The sequence below is a fragment of the Lepus europaeus genome, chromosome 17 (genome assembly GCF_033115175.1).
Source record: "Lepus europaeus isolate LE1 chromosome 17, mLepTim1.pri, whole genome shotgun sequence".
Taxonomy (NCBI): Eukaryota; Metazoa; Chordata; class Mammalia; order Lagomorpha; family Leporidae; genus Lepus; species Lepus europaeus.
In genome coordinates, this window is record NC_084843.1 from 16,977,065 (window position 1) to 17,000,230 (window position 23,166).

General features: G+C 50.1%; 1 protein-coding gene across 35 annotated transcripts in view; it reads right to left on the reverse strand.

The window, feature by feature from the left end:
* TCF7L2 (transcription factor 7 like 2) overlaps positions 1 to 23,166 on the reverse strand; it is a 195,772-nt gene that overhangs the window by 160,201 nt on the left and 12,405 nt on the right. For 17 of the 35 annotated variants that reach the window (XM_062214955.1, XM_062214964.1, XM_062214957.1 and 14 more), the window contains exon 4: positions 23,045 to 23,113. The exons of the other annotated variants lie outside the window; for them this stretch is intronic. In XM_062214955.1, coding sequence (XP_062070939.1) covers positions 23,045 to 23,113 — 69 coding nt within the window. The remainder of the gene's footprint in view (positions 1 to 23,044; positions 23,114 to 23,166) is intronic. 35 annotated transcript variants of the gene reach the window in all.

Sequence of the window (23,166 nt, forward strand, 5' to 3'; positions counted from 1 at the left end):
GACGGATAGGCAGCACCTCCTCTGGGCTTGGCAAGGGTGTCTGGCAGGGGGTCGGTTCCCGGACCCTCCCGCCCCCGCCCCCGCCCCTAGGCCTGACCAACAGGCTGCATGGAGTCTGCATCCTGCCAGGGCGGCAGGGCTGGGGAGAACAACAGGGCTCTTGTCCAGACTCGCTGTGTGAAGGCTCCCCTTCTAAAGGCATGGGTCAGCGGCCCAGTCCCACAGGCGGTCCCGCCCAGAGCACCACGCACATCCTGATGGCATCTCACAGACCCCTACTCTTCCACCCGCCCCGCCCACATCACATCTCTGCGAGTGCTGGCCCCACCTTCTCGGGGAGACTCCCCAGCAATCTGAGGCAGGCTCCAGGGTGAGGGGCCAGGAGGCAGAGCACTCAGCGGGCCCTCTGCTGCCAAAGCCCCTCCCCCAAAGGCACAGGGACAGAAGACAGGCAGCCCTGGCGGCGTCAAAGGCCCACCGTGGTGCTCCTCCCCTGGGGGGGGGGGGGGCGTTCCTCCCTTTCTGACCCACTCAGGAGCCTGGGGTACCACATACAGGCTGGGCGCCCACTTCCCAGAGAAGGAAACAGAGTCTCCACGGGTGCTGAGAGATGCAAAGTGGCCGCTGCCCAGACCCCCAACGAGGCACGCGCTCTCCACCTGGCAAGAAGGAATCCAGAAGTTTTGCGGGGGTTCCTGAGGAAGGCCACGGAGCTCACTTTGGTGGGGAGGGTCACAAGAGCAGAGGACTCCGATTCCAAGTGGCCGGCACACATCCTGAGCCCTGGGAGGGCTCCTTTCAATTGCTCAAAGCCAGACTCAAATGAGCAAGGAAACATCACTTCCAGTCCCACGGTGAGAAAAAGCCTGGGAAATGTTGACGATTGCTACACTTGTGACAAGCTTTTCGGCTCTGAGATTGCCCCCAAGTTTAAGGGCCAAGGCGCGTGAGGGTGAGAAGGTGGAGGAGAAAGGGGGATTCTGCAAACCTGATGGGATTAAAAGTTAACTCTGCCAGCAACAGCAGAAACTGACCAACCTCGTGCCTAGGCTGAGCTCCCCGGGGACAAGCACTGAACAGTCCTGTCCCTGAGGCAATGGGTCCCATCTGAATCTCCTGCAGGAGGCCTGAGCTGCAGGCAATTGTCTTTAGATTCTGAGGAGTATAATGGGAACGGACTACTAGGAATATCATTTCAGCATCATGCCAACCTGAACTTTCATTTCACTGTATGAGCCGCTGGGCATCAAAGCCAACAAATTCACAGAAATGCTCTGCGAGAGGAGGAGCGGGGGGGAGGGGGGGGGGGACAGAGGCAGCCGGGCCTTCCGCCCACCACCATTCCCCCACCCCATCTATGAGAAAATGTATTTCTAAGTAAATCATGAGGAAGTCCAGTTTGCAAAAATATTCCATGGTGGGAGGTGGGTTGAATCCACCACCGCCCAAAACATCACTCGGACAAATTTTCAGATCTCCATCTCCTCAATCCATCTGCCCTACCTGGGTCCAAATTAAGCGAACTGCTATCACGCTGCTGCGTTTTGAAACAGTGTCCGAGAAGGTAGAAAAGGTTACCCACAGCAAGCAAGGGCTGCCATCCTCACCATAGCAACGCGCCTATTTATAATATGGTCTACCTGCATCAAAGGCTCGCGCAGACACTCAAGGCAAGTCTAGTGCTACATCCCAGCCCACAGCCAAAGCCGCAAACTCTCGTGAGCATGTCAACGAAACACTTCCAATTACCTTACATGGCACAATTATTAGCACTGACTATCAATTTTTTTTTCTTTCTATTCAAGTAAGAGTCGAGGGGAAAATGAATTAAGGCGTCTAGGACATAGTAAAACCCAGCGTGCAACTTTCTACAGTGCCTTTGTTTCTGTTTTTGAGTGGCTAATTCCAGAGGCAGACACCAGCAGGAGGGGCGGGTCAAGAGAGCCAGACCTGAGAGCAGGTGCACTCAGCCAGGTGAGCTACCCACTGACTCTCTCGCCTCAGTCACTCCCTCCAGAGAACCATCCAGGGGAGCCCTGATCCAGATCTGCACAGGGCCTTGGGACAAAGCAGCTTTTGTTTTGGAGGGAGACACAAGAACCCTCATCTTCAAAAGGCGAGACCTTCAGAGTCCACATAAGGATCCTGGGAGAAAAACCCAGCTATGCTCCCGAGAGCTGCCTCTCCTCCGCACACCAATGCAATGACCACACAGAGTGGTGGGGCCCTCCCATCGGACCACAGCAACTGCTTCATACTCAGGTGTCCTCTGGGAGAGTCCACCACCTTCTCTGAGATTCCCTTTGTCATGTGTATGATGGGGATGATGGACAAAATCGCCCTGGGCATCAAGTTAAAAAATATAGAATAATCTAGAAACAGACACACATTAAGAGCTCATTTCTGTTTCCTTTTGCTCTTATGGTTATTTCTGGAGTAATAGTTGCTGAATAAAGAAGCACAAGAGAACCTCAGAAATGTAAACTCCCCTCCCTTAACACACACTCCGTGGAATAATGCCAGCCCCGATTCACAGCTGGAAAAACTGACCTAGACTCAGTTTGCATTCGAGATGAGGCTAAGGTTCAAACCCTCTGGACTGGGAGGAACGAATGGTAACAGAAGGGTGAGTGGGCCACGTGGTTGAGCTCTAAAAGCATCCATGAGTGGTAGACAGGTGCAAAGCGATCTGTTTTATTTTTATTTAGTCAAATGAAAGAAAGACAAAAGGCCTCCACTGAACCAAGGTAAGAGCTACCTAAGATAGAAGCCCCAGTCCAAGCGTGGGATGTGCAGTCCAGGCACCCTTCTCTGCTGTGTCTTCCTGGTGGAAAGGACCGTGTCCCCACATCGCGGCCTCCCCAGCACAAGTGACACAGACCCTCAAGTTTAACGTCTTGCTTTGCAGAGGCTCTTCCTATTCTCACCAAGGCATCGTCTCTGTATCTCCCCTGGGAAAAGAATCCCAGGCCTTTTCCCTCTGTGCGTTTCCAATCTGCTTCTCTGCGGGCCACCAGCCAGTGGAGATCAAGGTCACGAAGCCTAACACGCAGCACAAGAGCAGGTTACGTTGCCATTGTCCAGTTATTGAAGCTGCACCCAAAACTCTGGGGCTGATCACTCCACACTTGCAGCCCCAGCCTGGGGACGCACAACCATCTTCCCGGCGGTGTCATCCCTGAGGATCCTCGACTCACGACCGCACCCAGGTTCATCCACACAGCCAGAAGCCCAAGGACGACTCTGGGGCACCGCCCAGCAACAGCCTGGCCTTGGATCCTCTTCCCCACATGCTGATGCTCTAGAGACCAGCAGCCAGGCTATGCACCATACAGAAAGAGACACCAGGTTTCTTTCTACTGAATGCACTGGGGAGGTGGGTGAGGAGGGGAAACTTCAGCTTCCAGGAATCTCTCCCTAAAAGGCTTAAGAGAAACAAAAACGCAAGACATACCGTGGTACTTCATTTCTTTGTGACAACAATCCTCCCAGGGCATTGTCAGCCTATTTCACAGACATGGAAACTGAGGTTGAAGGAGGGATTTGCTCAAGGTCATATAAAGTCACAAAGTAGCGAAGCCAGGATCAAGGCTTCCCCTTCAGCCTTACAAGCTACCTTGAGTCCTCACTGCAGACATTTTGGAAAAAGAATTCAATGCATTTGGGAAAGAAAACAATTCAGTGTATGGTATCATCCACCAATATCTGCAACAGAAAACCCAGGAGCAAAAACAGTGATGGGAAACAGGCTGGACTTGTTCAGGGCCAGGCATGAACTTAAACCAAACTAGAAATTTCCAAACCAGAGAGCTCTGGCATCCCTGGAGACAGGTGGCAGGTCAGCACTGTCACCCATCTGGGCGTTTTCTCACACTCTTCCTGAGGAGGTGTGGACGCCACAAGAAAGGGAAGCATGTCGAAAAGGCTCTCATGAATCTACCTAACCACACCCGGAGCACTTTCCACCAGACAAACACCAAGTGCAACAACAGTGACTTATAAGTGTGCAGACCGATTATAGCTTTACTTTCAAAAGAGCTTTGATTGATCTTTTTTGATAGACCTGAAATAAATTAAACTAGATTGACTCACTTGAGAACGGACTCTAATCCCTTAGTCAGATCCCGGAGAACTCAAACCAAACCAGCTGTTAATTTAGGCTTTATAAGATAAAGCATGAGAAATCCAAGTTGATGTACCCCAGAGCAAAGCTTACATCATCTTGGTAAGCAATCAACTCACTGCTTCTTTTAGGAACTAATCAGTTCTTGGGCAAGTGCGTGCCAAGCCTGTACTCTCGGGGCAGACCCAGCCCAGAGAAAGAAAAGGCGAGGGAGGGAGACAGAAGTGCCTCAGTGCCCCAAGCAAGCTCGGATCCAGCCCAAGACACTGCCATTCTGCCTCCCCAGTCATCGGTCTCCCGTTCTATAAACAGCCGGAGGCTTGACCAGGGCCTGAGCACCCATGCAACCACCAAGAATGAGGAAGCGGCTCCCTCTCTAAATAGTTCTTAAAAAGAGGGAGAGGAGATAGCAGGATCACCGGGAAAACAGTCCCCACTACTTTTTTATTCCTCATCTTTGAAGATCACACTGTCCCCTTTATCTTGGCTTCTGGGTGCCTTTGATTTGAATATAGGAACTCCAAAGCTTTCAAGTGGCAGCTGCCCATGGCACTAATAGAGTTAAGTAGAACACACAACTCACACGCGCACACACACACACGTGTGCCACTTCCCAAGCAAGGCTCTGCACACCAACAGGCTGCCCGTCACATCAACTTTCCCCACATTCTTTTCTGGAAGGGGTTGAGAACTCCACCCCCAGTGATGGTGGGCATTCACCCCTAGGGACCCCTACCCACGGCCCCCACCAGGGGAGGCTCCAAGACAGTGCATTCCCTTCCGAAAAGAGCTGGGCTGCCAGCCTCTTGCTCCCAAACAATGATGTCTCATATAACACTCTGTTTACCGAACATAAGGGGATCAAGAATTGAAATCCAATTTAAGGAATTATAGTGCCTTCAGACTGTTTTTCCTCAACGATGAAAAAAGACAGGCATGTTGTTTCTGGAATTAGGCCAGAAGGAACTGATCCTTGTGGTAATACAAGAAAAAAAAAAAAAAAGAAAAATCAATGCATGTGTTTATATGTGTGCTGGGGGAGGGGAGGGCTACAATTGGAATAAATCGCTTCATTCCTCGGAAGGGTTCTGAGGTTGGCATCTGACGAGCAGGATGTGGATGGAGACGCAGTAGGAGAGACGTAGGCAGAAAAGATGGAGCGACAAGATCCACCCCCTCGCCTGCACTCCAGCGTGCGTGACCTCACAACCCTCTGCCTAGCACTAGCACTGTGTAGGGGCTGGGCGTGTTACCACATGTAGTCCTGACAGCTGCTTTCTCCCCATTCCACAGATTAAACTGAGGCCCAGGAGGCTGAGGTCCCACCTGCAGTCGATGGGCGGCTCCGACTTGCGTCCCCAGGTATGCCTGACTTCAGGGCCAAAGCACTGATCCACCCTCCCAGAACACCTCCTTTTACAGCAAAAACTTCTCCCTCCACATCTAGCACCACTCTGGGGGCTCCTAATTGAGCTAGCCCCTGCATTGGTCCCAGGGAGCCCCCAAGAAATGGCGAGCTCTACACAGGTAATTGAAAAGCAAGACCTAGGGGTGCTCAGAGCTCCTGGGCCCCGAACTCCAATTATTAAGCTTCCTCCTCTCCTGTAATTAATTCTTCCCCACTGCCTATGCAGAGACAAGGCTCTTCCCAGAGGACAATGGCTCATCGCAAGGCATGCTGCCTAGGGAACGAGTTTTGTTGTTGGTGTTGATAATGGGAGGGAGGGAGGGGGGGAGGGGGACTATCAGATTAAGTAAATGAAGACATTTCTGATAGGTGGGGACCCCATTGTCACTTAAGAGGAACAGACCCAGGAAAAAGGCAAAGCACTGCTCTTGCTCAGGAGGCCTGGCACCCACAAGCAGGGAGGAACACCAGGAAAGGAGGGCAGATGGAAGAAGCAACTTCCGTAGCCTGAGGCCACTGAACAAGGCCAAGAAAAACACCCCAGCTTTCTGATTAACAAAGCCCGCTGAACTACAGGGCCTTTCTCTAAGGGAGTGGGAGGAGGCAGTCACACTCATCTATTGTTTTAGGGCCCCAAAGCCCAGGGTGTGTGTGTGGGTGGGTGGGTGTGTGCACATGTGTGGTGTGTGTGTGTGCGCGCGCGCAAGTGCGCACCCATTGACCAAGGCTGACTTTCTGATTTCTGTTTCACGCCTTCTCTTTTCCATACAAGCTTAAGAAAGACAGCAAAAAATAATACAGACGGATCTCTCGAAAGTCTGTGCCTGAATCCAGCCTTCTGAGAAGGAGGGAGGTCTGAACGGTGCCTCCTGGAACCAGGAGGCGTTCGAGAACCCAGGGCTGCTCGCAAGTCGACTCGCGGAAATCACCGTCGTGTCCTAAGCACCCCCGAGAACAAATGCTTCTGAACTAGCTCCTCACTGCATCACTGTCACCCACGCAGAAGTGCCAACACGCCCCACAAGAAGGTTCCAGAAAGCTGACCCATGTTGTAGGCACAGGCTCAGCAGCAGAGGTGCCAGTGCCTCCTCCCCCAGGGGCCAGCACCCAGGAATCCCGGAGCGGTCAGTTTCCAGCCACAAGCCCCACAGGTCTCTTGTCCCTGGGAACCAACCGGCGCTGCCAGTCTTGGAGGCAAACTGGAGGAGGGGGCTGTTACACGCTTATTATAAACTCAGACAGACAATAGAGTGGACCACCGGGGCCCCAGGAAAGGCCCTCCTAAAGAATGAAACAAGTGTTATTAGGTTCACAAGCCAGGAGCCAGACCTCTGCCTTTTGAGAGCTGAAAAGGACAACTTTTAAACTTATTTTTGTAATGAAGTTCTAAGCCGTAGCAATTCAGCCAAAGAAGAGAACAGACATCGCAACCCAAAAGCCACAAACGCCTGTCTTGCTGTCCCCGATTTCATGCCCATCAGAAGCTGAATCGTTCTCAGCCGGGTCCCCCCTCGAGGTTTTTTTGTTTTCCCTCCAAGGGGGACATAAATTATGTCACCAACATGGATTCTTTCACCCCAACTCTTTTCAAAAGGTGTTCTGGCCTGCTGTCTCGCTGGAGAAAAAGCCCCACATCAGATTGTTCACTGAGGAGGGCAGGGAGGGGGCGAGATAAAGCAGCGGGCACCGACAATCCACCACACCCTCGATCGCCAATCTAGGCGCCTGGCGAGGGTTTCAACCACCCAGGTCTTCTGGGACACCCAGCAGGTGACAGTTCTAGCTCTCAGCCTTTCCTGTTCGCCAGGCACTGGCCTGGGTCCCTCTGATGTATTTCACAATAACTCTCACTTGATAAGCAAGTCCTATTATTAAATAAAAATGAAGGCTTACAGCCACTAAATAATTTGCCCAATTTAAAATTTCCAGCCTTATGTAACAAATTAAAAAAAAAACAGAAATCAAATACTAGGGTTTAAAAAAAAATAAAAGTTCCTCTTTTATGAGGAAATTTGGGGCTGGAATCTAATGAATGAGGAAAAAGTCTTCTGTGCCAGAGGAAGAAGACAGAAAAGCAGAGGGGCGGGGACAGCACACAGCATAGGAAGGTCAACGCCAAGTTGGTCTCGCGTTCCCAGAATAGTCCTCAGAGGTGTTCCACAAGAAACAAGGCGGGAGAAGAAAGCCCAGGTGTGGATCCAGCAAGGGCCACTGTGAGTCACCCACTCAGCGGCCCCTGGGAAGGTCATCCTGGGGTTGCCCTGAACTGCCAAATTCTCGTGAGCTGCTCCGGCAAATGGAAACCACAAACCGTGACCAAACCAGAAGCCAGACCGAAAGATAAAAATCCACTCTCAGGGACAAAAAGGACGATAACACAAGCGCTGCGGCTGAAATCAAAACCGTATCTGCTTTGCATGTGGCGTGCGGTTTTGTGTGGGCTCTTCCCACGCCAGCTCATCGGTTCCTGCCACCACCGAGAACCCAGCTTCTTCAACTGCCGGAGATGAACCACCACCTGGGCCCGGAGTCTCACTGCCGGTGGAGCCGGGAGCCAGCAAGCATCTCTCCGCTCATTCCCCGGAAACAGTGGGAGCACCCAGCCCAGTCTGCAGAAACAGCCGCCCTGGCACTTGTCCTCCACCAGCCCAAAACGACACAATCACATCAGCAGTGGTGTGTTAGGTTTTGTTTTCTGATGGAGATAAACTGGCAAATTCAATCCAACTGCAAAGTCGCCCAAGCAAAACACAGCTTTTTTCCTTTTTGTTCCGGGCAGGGGGGCCCTCCTCCCAGCAGCCCCCGCGTTAACAAAACCTCTTCCTTGTTCACAGATTCCAACCCAGCAGCCAGTTCCTCAGACACAAATGGGTCTTCTACAGGGAGGCATTTGTCATCACCTTCACCCACCGGTGTGAAAATGTGGCAACGGTGACAAGTTTTAAGAAAACACAAACCAAAACAGGGTGCATAAAACACAGAGGTGCTGGGGTGAACGCGTGGGTAGCTTAGGGGCACTTTCCAAACTTCCTTTAAGTGCTCCTTTCAAGAACAAAAAGGTCTGTATATTGGGCTTCACAGAAACTCTTGGCTTCTTCAGTAATTATGAAGCAATAAATGCTGCTGGATCTCAGATTGAAAGCCGGGCTACTGGAGATGGGGATGAGGGAAGTGGGGGATATTTGCTTTTGATTTGCAGGATAAGAGAGCTGAGAACTTGGTAGACTCTTGGAATACTCCTGAATGAGTCTCCTACTCTATAAATCAATGAAGTCTGTATCTAGAACTCTCACCCACTATCTCACTTCTGTATCACAGTCAATAGTCCTGGGTCTTCTGCTTATACATCTGGAACTTAGCAAGTAATCAGAAGGACAAAACTTCCTCTTTGTACATTGCTGCAAGATTTTTAGCCTGGCTTTCTCCTCTTGCCCCAAGGCAGGGAGTTAACCAGGAAAAAGCCCCAGAGGGCCCTAAAAAGACTCACCTCTGGCACACACAGGCCATTCTAACCTGCAAAGCAGATACTTTCTTTCCCTTAAGGTTCTGTCCTGCAGAAATCCCCAGATTCGCTGCCTGCCTGATTCACATCGTCTACACCCCGCCCTGAGGAGTGTAAATCTGACAACTGCTGTGAGCCAAACCAGACAAGGCCCCCATAAAACTCAGAGAAGGCAAGGGAGGCTTTCTCTTGGTGCAAAAGCCTTCAGCCTGGGAAGCACATCCCAAGCTCATCTAATTCCTTCAATGGCCTGCAGGTCTAGGATGACACAGGACCCACAAGGTGGACAAGCCAGGGCCTCTTGGGTGAAGAGGGTGGTTTGAGTGTTCTCAAAGTGTTGTGGCTACACTTTACCAGTAACAAGACCGGAAGATTCCAATTCTCAGAATTCAAAGTGTTGAAATGTTGCTGCAAGGTCTTAATTTTTATCATCTCCTTATCAGTTCTTCAACTTAGTTGAAGCTTGAAGAAAAGCCAGGGAGTCAAATCCCACCAAAGCTGCCTTCCGGGAGAAAACTATTTGCCCAGAATGGGCACTAAATGTATACCATGACCCCACACAATGAACTGTCCCCCCATGACAAAAGAAAAAAATCCTTAGGGCTTCCAGCAATGCTGATGATTAGATTTATGGGCACCGGGGGCAAGAGTACACACCCACAAATTTCTTGGCTGTCCACTGGCAAGCTCCTCTGCACTCTAGACTTCTAAGGCCTCCTTTTCCAAGCCCTGTTCCCTGCTCCCCCCACCCAGAGGAAAGAGAGAAGAAAATCCCCCAAAGAAGAGACAACTCATTGGGAGGCTGCAACAGCTCCTCCCTAAACAAAAGGAGACTAGAGCATTCTAAGAACACCCTCGGCAAAACCAACACACTAGGAGCTGGGATTACAAAGCAAAATTGTGGGTTTTTTACGTTTAAAAAAAAAAAAAAATCTTGAAATTCCAGGGAGTGAAAGCCAGGAGCGCTTACTAGGTGAGACTTAGATACAAGGTGCTTGACCATCTTGATGAGTTAGAGCATGGGAAGCACTGGACCCGGCCCTGAAAAGCTGCCTCTCACAACTTCCCTGGAGTACCTACTAGGTGCAAAGCTGAGTCACCACTTAGCAGCTGTTAAACAAATTCATACAGAAATGTTTCATAGATAAGACGCCCTTTCAAGTTTGCTAACACACATATTTTGGGATAACAATCCCCTGCTGATACAGAAGCCAACGCCCCAAGATGCCCATTTAAATTGAGTCATCTCCTCTCTGTCCCTCTCAAGTCATCCCTAAGCTTTCCAGCAAACGCCTCTTCCAGCCTCCCTGTTGTAAGGCTCAGAAGAGCCAGACAGGGTCCTGACTCCAGGGGCTGGCGAGGCAGATCCCCTTCCTATTTTGGACTGTCAACAGCATTTAGAAAAAAATACCTCCTCTTCTTCTCTCTGCTTCATCTGCTTTCCTTATTGGTTCATTTGCACAGACCCGCTCCCCCACAGCGGTGAGTACATCGTTTTGTCATTTCTGCCTGTCCCCGCCATTAGTGTCGGCTGCTGAGACGACACCCCAGCTGTCTCCCGGAGTGGCCGGCAGCACCGACACCTCCCCTTCCCCCAAGCGGTCCCCCTTTGACGAATGTGCAGCAACACTCATACATCATTCCCAAATTGGTCCAAATGAATTAAACACAGCTCTGCTTAACATTACGAGATTTAAATGGATTTTCTCTCTACAGGTCTGCCCCATAATTGGGTTTATCCATCTTGTTGAAGTACAGTTTACACTTGCTAACATCACGCCAATTCAAGCTACATTTTCTGCTCCAGTGGCAGGAGCAAGGCAGATTTGTCATCGGATCATAACAGGTAATTCAAACAACAATTAGTTTGATGACGGCCCGTATGTCAATGTCTGCTCCCAGCAGCCTGGCTCACACCCGATGCTCTCTGTTCCTCAAGATGAATTGTCTTCACAATTCTTCAATTTCAATCATCAGCAATGCTTACTGAATCAACTTGGAATCTATTGACACAAGACCGTCTTGCCTACAGGGCAGCCTCCCCAAAGCCCTAGTGAAAAGTTTCCAGTCCCCCTGGGATGGGCCGCGACTACCACACATACACACACACACACACACATTTTCAAGCCTTGAAAAATTTCCGGTTCTCTACCCCAGCTATTTATTCTGCTGCTCCATCTGAACCTCAATATCCAGACAGGCACAGGGTCTGGGAATGTGAAGGATTGAATCTGTGTGGGTTCGTTCATCCACAAGCCGGAAAACGCTTGTCTAAATATTTCTGAAGGCCCCTGAAGGAGTGACTGACCACTGTCCAAGTCTAACAAAATGTGATGACACAATGGCCGACACTACTTGGCATTAAAGGGGTGGGGGGCGCAAGGGCTAATATTGGTTTTAAAAATTAGAAGCATTGTGAAAATGAGAAGACAGTCATAAAACCCGTCCCAGCACGGTTACCCACTGTCTCAGCTGTGCCAGTCATGAAGACAGTACACACTCACGCACTGAATGAGAACCGAAATCAAACTCTGAAACACTTAGACAAGAACATCAGGTTCACAAAGGGTAAAATGAATAATCAAAGTATTGAGTTGACTAGAAACAAAACTTATTTTTGGGTTTCATGCTATAGGAGACACTACTAGTAACATTTCAGAAAAGGCTGCTTCCTCTAATGACCACTCAGCCCAGTCTCACTGACGGGCTTGCTCTGCTGGCTTCTGCCCACAGTTGTGGACCTAAGTGCATTCAGGCCCCTCGCTATCCACCTACTGTGTCCTGGGAACTATTGCACGATGCCACAGAGGTAGAAACAGGAGAAAGTAACAATCTCAGCCTTTCAGAAGAGTTTATATTCCAGTCAAACGGAACAAGGACGAGGCAGAATTTTTAAGTGACATGAGAGAAATGCAAACAGCAACCAACAGGAGTCATAAATCTTTGTTACCCAGCAAAGATCATCCCGGTTATCAAATTTATCATGTGGGATGCTCTTGACAGAAGAAATACACAATGCATATCCGGAGGAGGCGTTCTCTAAACCTGCCAACAAGTCCTGCGTGGCTCTCAACAAGGAAGCCAGCACCTTGCATTTATCAGGTGCACGGCACTGCCCGGCTTGGGACGCACCTGATCTCGTGACCTAATCCCCCAGGGGCCCTCTGGACCTAGGTCCTACAGATATCCCATTTTACAGATTAGGAGGTTGAAGAACTGAGACTCCACCCTCGGCTCTCGGGCTCAACAGGCTAATCCTCTGCCTAGCGGCGCCGGCACACCAGGTTCTAGTCCTGGTCGGGGCGCCAGATTCTGTCCCGGTTGCCCCTCTTCCAGGCCAGCTCTCTGCTGTGGCCGGGAGTGCAGTGGAGGATGGCCCAAGTGCTTGGGTCTTGCACCCCATGGGAGACCAGGAGAAGCACCTGGCTCCTGGCTTCAGATCAGCGCGGTGCGCCGGCCACAGTGCGCCGGCTGCGGCGGCCATTGGAGGGTGAACCAACGGCAAAGGAAGACCTTTCTCTCTGTCTCTCTCTCTCTCTCTCACTGTCCACTCTGCCTGTCAAAAATAAAAAATGAAAAAAAGAAACACCAACTCAACAACCCATCTCCTGCAGCACAGGTGTCTTTGCTTTCACATCACTGCAGGCCACACACTTTAAACTATCATACAAGGCCAGGAGTTCCCAGCCAGGGGTGATTTTGGACCCTGAGGGAACATTTGGCAATTTCTAGAGACATTCTCGGTGGATGCTAGAGACTTCAAGAACATCGAGGCCGGGCCGGCGTTGAGGGGCAGCGGGTAACTGTTGCTTATAAGGCTGGCATCCCATATCAGAGCACGGGTTCAAGTCCCAGCTCCCTGCTAATGGGCCTGGGAAGGCAGTGGAAGATGATGCAAGTGCCTGCTGCCCACTACCCACATGGGAGACCAGGATGGAGCTCCTGGCTCCTTGCTTCAGCCTGACTCAAGTGTGGCAGTTGAAGCTACCTGGGGAGTGAACCAGCAAATGGAAGATCTCTCTGTCTCTCTGTAACTTTGACTTTTTTTTTTTTTAATTTTTTTTTTGACAGGCAGAGTGGACAGTGAGAGAGAGAGACAGAGAGAAAGGTCTTCCTTTGCCATTGGTTCACCCTCCAATGGCCGCCGTGGCCGGCGCACCGCGCTGATCCGAAGGCAGGACTCAGGTGCTTCTCCTGGTCTCCCATGGGGTGCAGGGCCCAAGCACTTGGGCCATCCTCTACTGCACTCCCTGGCCACAGCGGAGAGCTGGCCTGGAAGAGGGGCAACCGGGACAGAATCCAGCACCCAGCCGGGACTAGACCCGGGACAGAATCCAGCACCCAGCCGGGACTAGACCCGGTGTGCCGGCGCCGCAGGCGGAGGATTAGCCTATTGAGCCGCAGGGCCGGCTTGACTTTTAAAATAAACAAATACTTAAGAAAAAAAATGAAGAGGTCAGAGAATGGTGCAAATTAAACCTTCTCCAACTCAGCAAAGTCCCGTGCAATGCAGAATGATGCAGCCCACAACGTCCAGGGTGGGGATCCTGCACCAGGGGCAGCGTTGTGGCGCAGCAGGTGAGGTCGCCTGCAATGCCTATATCCCAGATACGCGCCAGTTGGAGTTCCAGCTGCTCCACTTCCACTCCAGCTCCCTGCTAACAAACCTGGGAAAGCAGCAAAAGATGGCCCAAGTGCTTGGGACCCTGCCACCCACATGGCTGACCTGGATGAAGCTCCTGGCTCCTGGCTTCAGCCTGGCCCAGCCCCAGATGTTGCAGCCATTTGGGGAGTGAACCAGTGGATGGAAAATCTCTCTCTCTGTATAACTGCCTTTCAAATAAACAAATAAACCTTTTAAAAAAGAAAACCTGGGGGGCCAGCACTATGGCTCACTTGGCTAATCCTCTACCTGCGGCACCGGCCGTAGCAACCATTTGGGGGGTGAACCCACGGAGGAAAACCTTTCTCTCTCTCTCTCTCTCTCTCTCTCTCTCTCACTGTCTAACTCTGTCTGTCTAATAAAAAAAGAAAAAAGAAAACCTGCATCAAGCCATCCTCCCTTGTCGAGACCCCACTATTAATCAAGGGCAAAGAAGGGCCAGCTTCCACTTGGACCTCAATCTATGTAGAATTCGGGGTACCCAAGGGTTTTAGGAACTCTACCCTTCCTAATGCTTCAAGGAGTCCACACTTTCGGTTCTGATGCTGCTTTTTCATAGTGCACATTACAGACGGAGCAACAGAGTACATGCAGCTGCTTTCAAACTTTAAATATTAAATATTAAACACACAACACACTGCCAACCCCCATGGACCTGGAAGACCCTCAGGAAGGATGGTCCATGCCATTTCTGTTTCATGAGAACATGCAGGGATTTCAAGGTAGAGTGGCAAAAAGAAAAAGAAAAAAACACACACACACACAGCCACTTCTCTGTTTCAGCAGCACCTGATTGCATCCAACCAAATCCGACTCCAGCGGCACATTAAGGACTCAGTGTGATGAGCCTGCAAGTGTCATCATGACCCATTTGGAAACTTCTGTCCTCAGCTCCACAGCCCTACGACTTCCAGGGACTTCATAAAAAGCCAATATTGTAAAGCAGGAATCACACGGTTATGCGAAGGAAAGACAAGCAGCTGACTCCACAGAGCCGCCCTCTGGAGCCACCTGCTGTGCCCAACGCTGGGGCACACAGAAGGCCAGAGAACAGTCGCCTTCACTCTCTTGCCCTGTTCCAGGCCAGGGCTACCAGCCGTTCTCGCCGTGTCCTTACGAGCCCTCTTACACACCACGCATGCTGGTGCCCCCACGTGCCTTCCTGCGGTGGAGAATGAACAGATACGAACACCTCAGCTCACACACAGGCAGTGATATAATTAGCACAGACATAGGTTTAAAAATGATATCAGTTAAAAACGGTAAAACTAGATTGTTTTATCTGGCCAATGTAATGCGACGGCTACTGGCTTAGACAAGATGCTGGCTTCCCCTTGACAGAAGAAATAAAGCTGAGCTGCTCTCCCGGATTCCTATCTCGCCCTGATTCCACCAAGATGTGGGCCCTCGGATAAACCATCCACCTCTTGGCTCCTCGGTTTCCTGTCAAGATGTAATTTATCAGGCTGCTCTCGGAGATGCAGCAGGTTAAGCCCTTGCTTCGGATGCCCACCTCCCACATCAGAGTGTGTGGTTCAAGGCTCAGATTCTCCACTTCCAATGCAATCTCCTGCTAATGCATCTTGGGAGGCAGCAGATAATGGCTCAAGGGCTTGGGCCCTGCCACCCATGTAGGAGACCTGGATCAAGTTCTGGGCTCCTGGCTTCAGCCCCTGCTTGTTGCAAGCCTTTAGGGAATGAACCAGCAGATGGAAGATCTCGATAACTCTTTCTTTCTCTGCCTTTCAAGTAGATAAAAATAAGCCTTTAAAAAAAACAAAAACAAAAACAAAACAACAACAACAACAAAAAAAAAAAAACAGCCTCTATCTGGGCTCCATTGCAAGAGCAGTCTGCATACCAGCAGCATCGCTTGGGAGTTGTCAGACATGCAGAATCCCAGGCCACACTCCAGACCCGAATCTCTCTGCAGCATGACCTGAGCATCTGAGAAGCACCACTAGCCAGGGCCCTTCAGCTTCCAGGTTCTGTCGGCCCTCACACATGACACCAGACTCCTGCTTGTCTCACGGGTACTAGTAACACAATGTTCTCAGAATGGAGACGCCTACCGCATGGAGGGACCTAAGTCACCCGCAGAACTCGACACAAACTCTCTTCTCCCCAAAACAAGGAAGGAGAGCCCAGTGACGACCACAAAGCCAACCCCAAAATGGCTTTCCACGGCGGTTCTCTAGTAAGACTGCGTACGTGAGAAGCATCCAAAACCAAGGCAAGGGGTGTAGACCCTAGGGGTCTCAAGACTGCTGCTCCTCAACCCTATCTGCTGAAAAGCTTTGGCAAACCAGGAATACCCCAGCCCCAATCCCACAGAGACGCCGACCCAGTTGTCAGGGGCAGGGCCTGGGTCCAAGCACTGCCAGGTGACTGAGCCTTGAGGTCCGTGCTGGGGACCATCGTGGCGGCCCCATGGTTCTCCAAGGACTGCTCCCTGCCAGGGCATCAGCACCACTCAGAACCCTGTACAAACTGCACACAGTCAGACTCGGCCCAGAACCACGGAACCTGGAACTCCAGGAGCAGAGCCCCCATCTGCATCGGAAGCAGCTCTCCAGGTGGCCTCCAGCTGATGGGTGATGCACAGTCAAGTTCAAGGAGACTGACCCAGTCCTACAGAACGGGACTCTCCAAGGAGCAGAAGCCAGCATGCTCAGTGTCTGAGCAGCTCCGAGGATGCTCGCGGGTAGCCACTCCCTAGGTCACTGCCTCGGGGACCCTCCTGAGTGTCACCCTGAGCAGATACCAGCTGGTCTATGTCATCCGGCCTCCCTCCAGTCACAGTGCCTGGGCCTGAATCCTGACTAATCCTGGAGAAAACAGCTCAGGTATCTGTTCTATCATTTGTCAAATGAGAATAATGGTAAGAGAACTGCATTTTTCAGGTTTCCTTCTACGTTGTTAGGAGAAATCAATAAATAATCCACATCAAGCACTTAACACCAGACCCTATGCATCCCGAGGATTCAAAAAACATACACTGCTATTATTATTAACCATTACTATTGCCTCTGACCCCGAGACCAAGCACACGACTGTTTCATAAACAAACGCCTCTTCTAGAGCTTTGCAAAAATACCCACTGTCTTCTCAAAAGTCTGGAGATGCAAGGGCTCCTCTGAACAGAGGGGCAGTCGTTTCTCATGCAAAATGAGAAAATGCTATCCCAGGCCAGCACTTGGCAGCCCCTGGCTCTTATTCAGCCACAGAAGATGACCCAGCATCCAATAAAGCAGCAATTGATTGACTTCAGAAGACTCTAAGACATCAATTTGCAAACTCCAGCAGGCTAAAAAAAAAACCAACTATATCAAAATGTAACTCCTAGACTACACCAGAAGCCTGTTCCACCAGACTAGGGGGGTGGGGGGGAGGGGCAGTCTCTGCAAGTCACTGGAGTTGACGCTCAGGAAGAGCAAGGGGCTTTCATTGACCTTGCTCAGTGATGAATTCCCACAGATCTGGCACATAGGAGACACCCAACAAATATTTCTGAATGAAAGAACATGGACTTAAATTAGGCAATTAAGCTAAAAATCATCACCATAGCAAGTAAATGAACCTCTCTCAAGTGAGTTACTTGATATCCACACAGTTTGTCAAATTACTTTGGTGTGTACACACACACACATACACACGCGTGCATACACAATCATACAGACATACATATACATACGCTGTATACATACACATAGGTACAAGCATGCATATAAATACACGCATGCAGGCGCACAATCACATACATACACACGCACAATCATACACACATGCACGTATTTGTACATACATACAGATACACATGTATGTGGATACATGTACACAATCATGCACGTGTACAAATGCATGCACTGCACATATATACATATGACCACACTTGAACATATATATATATATATATATACACACACACATATAGATAAAACCCAAATTCACAGAAATACACACACTTGCCCTTCTTTCCTTGTAGAAAGCAGACATGAAATCTCACAGCCAGAGCTGGCCAAGGGACTATAAGAAAAGCAAGAAAGTGACCCCTGCCAGAAGTCAACTCATTCCTGGAAGCTCTCCACTTAGCCCTGATCAGTAAATCTTCATGAAAAGTGAAGCGGCCGGGTAACCTGGGGGTAGGGGGAGAGGGACACGCCCAGAAGGGCGGTGTTCACCGTCAGCAGAAACCTCAACACGGAATAGGAGCCAGGAGCCCTGCCAGCGCTGCCCCGCGCCCTTCACATCTGCTCAAGTCCGCTGGTGCTCACCCTTGGCCATGCTCACCATCAGCAGTGAGGGCCTGCTTGGGCAGAGCCGGACTCCAAGCCAGCACCTCAGGGCCATCCACCTCTCAAGACAGGGCGAGACAAAACATGAAGCTCATGCCCAGGAGTAAGAGGCAGCACAGGACAAGGACATGGTCCAGGGTCCCAGTGGTGCTCCGGAACTGGGGTATCCCAAGACCCAGCCGAGGGGTTCTGCCGTGAGGAGGCACGGGTGGGAACTCGCCAGCGCAAAGACGTGAGTGAAAGTAACACCCACTGAAGTCTCCACTGCTCAGCTGTGTAAACAAATAAAACGGTCCATTTCTTCTGGATCCTCTCCTAGTTGTCTTTGTGCACACACACAACCACACGCCATTCACGTCCTAAAAGAAAAACAACCCGGAAAAGGTCTACGCGGTTTGTTTTTGCTGCATGTGGAGTTTTTTTTTTTCCTAAATCACATCTGACTCGGTGTTAAAATATCAACCTTTGGCCAAAATACTCTTAAAACAAAGGCTTAATTGGTTCTGAAGTAGCTGTTCTGACAACCCCGGGAGACATCTTCCGCCGGTCTTGACCTTGATTACAACATTGCCCTTGGGGTTGGAGTAACGATGAGAGACCAGTGCTGGAAGAGCTGTGATCAGGGAGACCAGAGACACAGAGACACTTATCTCCCATCCCCTGTTCCTGCACATGTGCAGCACACGCCCACCTCCCTGGACCCAGCCTGCCAGTCCACTGTCTTCTAGGTCACCAGTCACAGCGGAGCTCTGGAACTGGGGCCAATGCAAAGCTACATACACACCTCATGCCTCTTCAAGTCCACTCCTGGGGTATGAACAACAGAAACAAGACACATTTTCCTCTCAAAGACATGTATGATAGGGTTACAAAAGCTTTACTCATAATGGCAAGAACTTGAAAGCTGTCCAAGTATCCAACAACAGAAAGGGTCGCACATGGAACACTACACAGCAATGAAAAACAGCAAAAGCTCAACTACCCACAATCACAGGAACGGAACTCACAGACATAGCACTGCGTGAGGTCATACACCAGGCAGTACGTTCTAGACGACTCCATTTACAGGAAGCCGAAACAGGCAAAACGAATCAACAGAGAGAATTTCCATTGGGAACAGGGGACAAAGGAAGAGAAGATGCATGCCTGGGAAGAGAGGGAACAAGGGAGCCTGCTGGGGGTTTGTTTATCCGAGCTCAGGAAACCACATCCCCTAGAGCCAAAATCATTGCCTGTTTCTATAAAGTTTTACTGGGTTACGGCCATACCCATTCCTTTACATTTATACACAACTGCATTCAAATGCCAACAGCAGAGTTGAATGGCTATAGTAGAGTCTGCATAGCCCAAAAACCTAAAATTCGAACTGTCTGGCCCTGTACAGAGGAAGTACCACAATCTGTCCCATATGTTAATCTGAGTGATGATCTCAGAGATGTTCACATAGGTAAAAGTTCAACAACCTCTCTTACCAGACACCTGTGTACTGTGTTGTATTTCAATTATATCCTGGGCTGGCACTGCAGCACAGAGGGTTAAGACACTGCCAACCCATATGGGTGCCAGTTCGAGTCCCAGCTGCTCTGCTTCTGATCCAGCTTCCTGCTTATGCACCCAGAAAAGCAGCAGAGGGCGGCCCAAGTGCTTGGACCCCTGCCACCCATGTAGAACACCTGGCCAGAGATCCTGGCTCCTGGCTTCAGCATGGCCTAGCCCCAGCCATTGTGGCAATTTGGGGAGTGAACCAGTAGATGGAAGATCTCTCTCTCTCTCTCTCTCTCTCTCTCTCTCTCTCCCTCTGTAACTCTGCCTTTCAAGTGATAAGTAAATCTTTTTAAAAAATTTAAAAAACTATACTTCAATAAAAATGTTTAAAGTGTAAAGAATTAAATGTGTTTTTAAAAGGCCTTTTAACTTTCATTCTAGTTATATTTATATTACCCATTGTGGGAGAATGTGGCCATTCTGTTACTCTTTGCAAAACAGAGAGGAGCTAGGAGATTATCATATAGTGGTTACAATCAATGTCCACATCCCACACAGAGTACCAGGCTCCCACTCCCGACTGCCAGCGACTGGGTCCCCGCCACACATACAGGAGACCTGGACTGTTGTGGCTCCTGCCTCTGGCCTCAGCTCAACCCGAGTCATTACATTTGGGGAGTGAACCAGCCGATGGGAACTCACTCTGTCTCTCTGCCTCTCCAGCAAAAATGTGGGTGAGATCCCAACATAGCAACTGTGTCCAAAGAATGTGACATGAGATAGAATTACTCAGAGGTCACTCACATCAACAGTGAACTTGGCCAAGTCCCGAAATCACAGGAGGGGACGGGCAGAGGAAAGAGCACTCTCATGAGATGCACAGTGTCACACTTCTTTTGAGGTTATTTTAGGACATAGTTAGGAGACCAACAAGCTCACTCCTATTAAAATATGGTATCCATTAGGGTTAAACAGCTTTAAGTTTCCAGGGAAGACAATTCCACCCTAACAATCAAGTTGCGTTTAATCCTTGAATCGGAGAACAGGGGGACAGTCAAATGCCTGTTGCCTGCTGCACCCCAGTGACAACATCCTCACCACTCACCCCCGCCCCACATGCACACTGAGCTGCCCAAGGTGCTTTGAGAACAGTTCCATCTTGTCTGAGGTTCCCCTCGCCCCCGTCACCCTTGGCTTCTCCGGTTTCTGGCCATTCATCCTTCGATGTCCACACTAAAATCACAGCGAGATGCCATTCTGCCTGGCCTCGTGCTGGGGCAGCACAGACTGGGGGAGAAGGCGCACTGAGAGCATGGTGCTGGGTCTCTCATAAAATGCCTCTCTGTTTGCCCACATGGGCATCCAGCCTCAGCAAATAGAGGCAGGGCAAACAATACTACCTGTTCATGGAGACATAGTAATGCCCTCAGTCCTCCAGACAATGAGCTCTGTAATTTACTCCTGAGAAAGAGCTTCCCATGGCCTGCACCGTGCCAGGTGGTTTGGACAAAGACGAACAAGGGGCACTTCAGCCACGGGTGTAAAGACACAACAGCTGGTCCAGTCTCGGCTGGTCTCCCAGTGACAGGGCCCCAGCCAGCCTTTCCACGCTGAGATAAGGATCGGGATCCTATTCAACCTCAACAGTCTCCATACCCCAGGAAGCCTGGTTTGCCAGCACCCCAGGAGATGTAGCAGGCCTCAGGACACTGGTTGGCCACCCAGTCACCAAGAGTCAGGCTGTGGGCTGGTTCTCTTCCCAAGCTCTGCGTCTCAACTAGTGCCGTTGGCCACAAGGACCCGGGGTTGGCCACAAAGACTCAGGGTGTGACAGGAAGTGTGCCAGCACAAAGGAACCGCAGGCTGACCATGCGCCCGTCTTGAACACATCTGAGGGCAGGAGGCTAAAATCAAGAAACGCTTTCCCCTACTGCAGCAACACAACCCTGCGAGGGACCAAGTAAGTTACTGTAGCCTTGAAATGAGTACAAACATACTAGGACTCGGCCAGATAAAAATGTCTGCTGACTCTCATGTTTCCCCGGCGGAATAATTCCACTGACCTGGGGCTAATGGCCATTTGATAGTCTGAGGGAGCAAGATGGGGATTTGAGGTGGCAGAACTACAAAGATGCGACGTGACTGTGGCTCCCACCTACATTCGGAAGTACTCCCGACAGTTCGTGGGAAAATGGAATGGATACGTCGATTTACTTTGGTGTTTAAAACAAACACACACACAGTGAAATACATGCAGTGTTTTTCATGATAAACATTTTTCTTTTAACTTCTGCTTACTTATTTAATTTATTTGAGAGGCAGAACACGTCCATCTACTGCTTTACTTCCCAAATGCCTGCCTGCAACAGCCAAGGGCTGGGCTGGGCCAGGCCAAAACCAGGAGCCAGGAAGTAAACCTGGGTCTCCCGTGTGGTTGGCAGGGATGCAAGCACTTGAGCCATCTCCTACTGAATGCATGTTAGCAGGAAGATGGGATCGGAAGCACAGCTGGAACTCAAACCCAGGCATTCTGTTCCAGGCATCCCAAGCAGTGTCTTCACTCCTAGGTCAAATGCCCGCCCCTCCAATAAGCATTTTTCATGAGCTTTTTGAAGTCGCCTGCAAGGGCTCTCTACAAGGAGGACAGCAACAGAATGATGTGAATGAGCTAACAAACCAACATCAACTCAGAAGAGCCAGACTTTAAGACTCTATCACAAAGGTTTTCAAAGCCTTCCTTCAAAGGGTTAAACCAAAACACACAGAGTTTTGGGACCATCAGTTACACCATCAGTGAGGCACAGCCGAGGCCAGGCAGACAGATGAAAATTGTATTAGTCTGCCTCCCTCCACCACTGCTCTCTGCTGGCCTCAGCTCAGCTCCAAGTCTATATTAGTCCATGATTTGTTTAGCCGTTGGATTGAAGAGAATGGAAGTACTAGGCGAGCAGGAAACAGGACACTCATCAGAAGCTGGGATCTGTCGCCTGTCCCTTCCAGCACTCTCAGTGTCATATATCAACAGGCCCCAGAGAAATCAACATTTCAGGACAATCAGGTCAAAAGTGATATTCTTAGCACCACTGAACGTGATTCTGATCCACCGGAAACAACTCTCTGGCTGTCACGTAGTCTCCTCCCCCCTTAATTCTTCCCATTCACGTTTTGTTGCCCCCATTTCACTCCCCTCAAGATGCCTCCCCAGGCAAAAAGAAAAAAAAAAACAAGAAGCCAACTGGAGCCTGCGAGCCCATGATGCCCGATCAAGAAACTCTTAACAATAAACACAGGCTTCTCTTTCTTTCCCTATCTTTCAATCGTTTTCACAGGATTGATTCTGCTGTTCTTCTTTGCTCCCCACCTCCCCCCAGGATTCCACCTCCACCACCACCACCACCACCACCACCACCACCATCACCACCATCACCACCATCACCACCATCACCACCATCACCATCATCACCATCATATCATCATCATCAAGGTTGGGGGAAGGGGGCAGAGAATAAAAGACACAAGAGACCTACATATTGACAATTCAAGCTTCAGAATCTCTTGCATTTCCTACCTGAATTGCAATCTGGTGTTCAATCGTTTTGTACGCAGAGTAATGTGTGCTGCCGGACTGAAAATGGAGCTGTAGAAAGAAACCAAATCAAAGCGTTCTGCTTATGTCACAAACTACAAGAA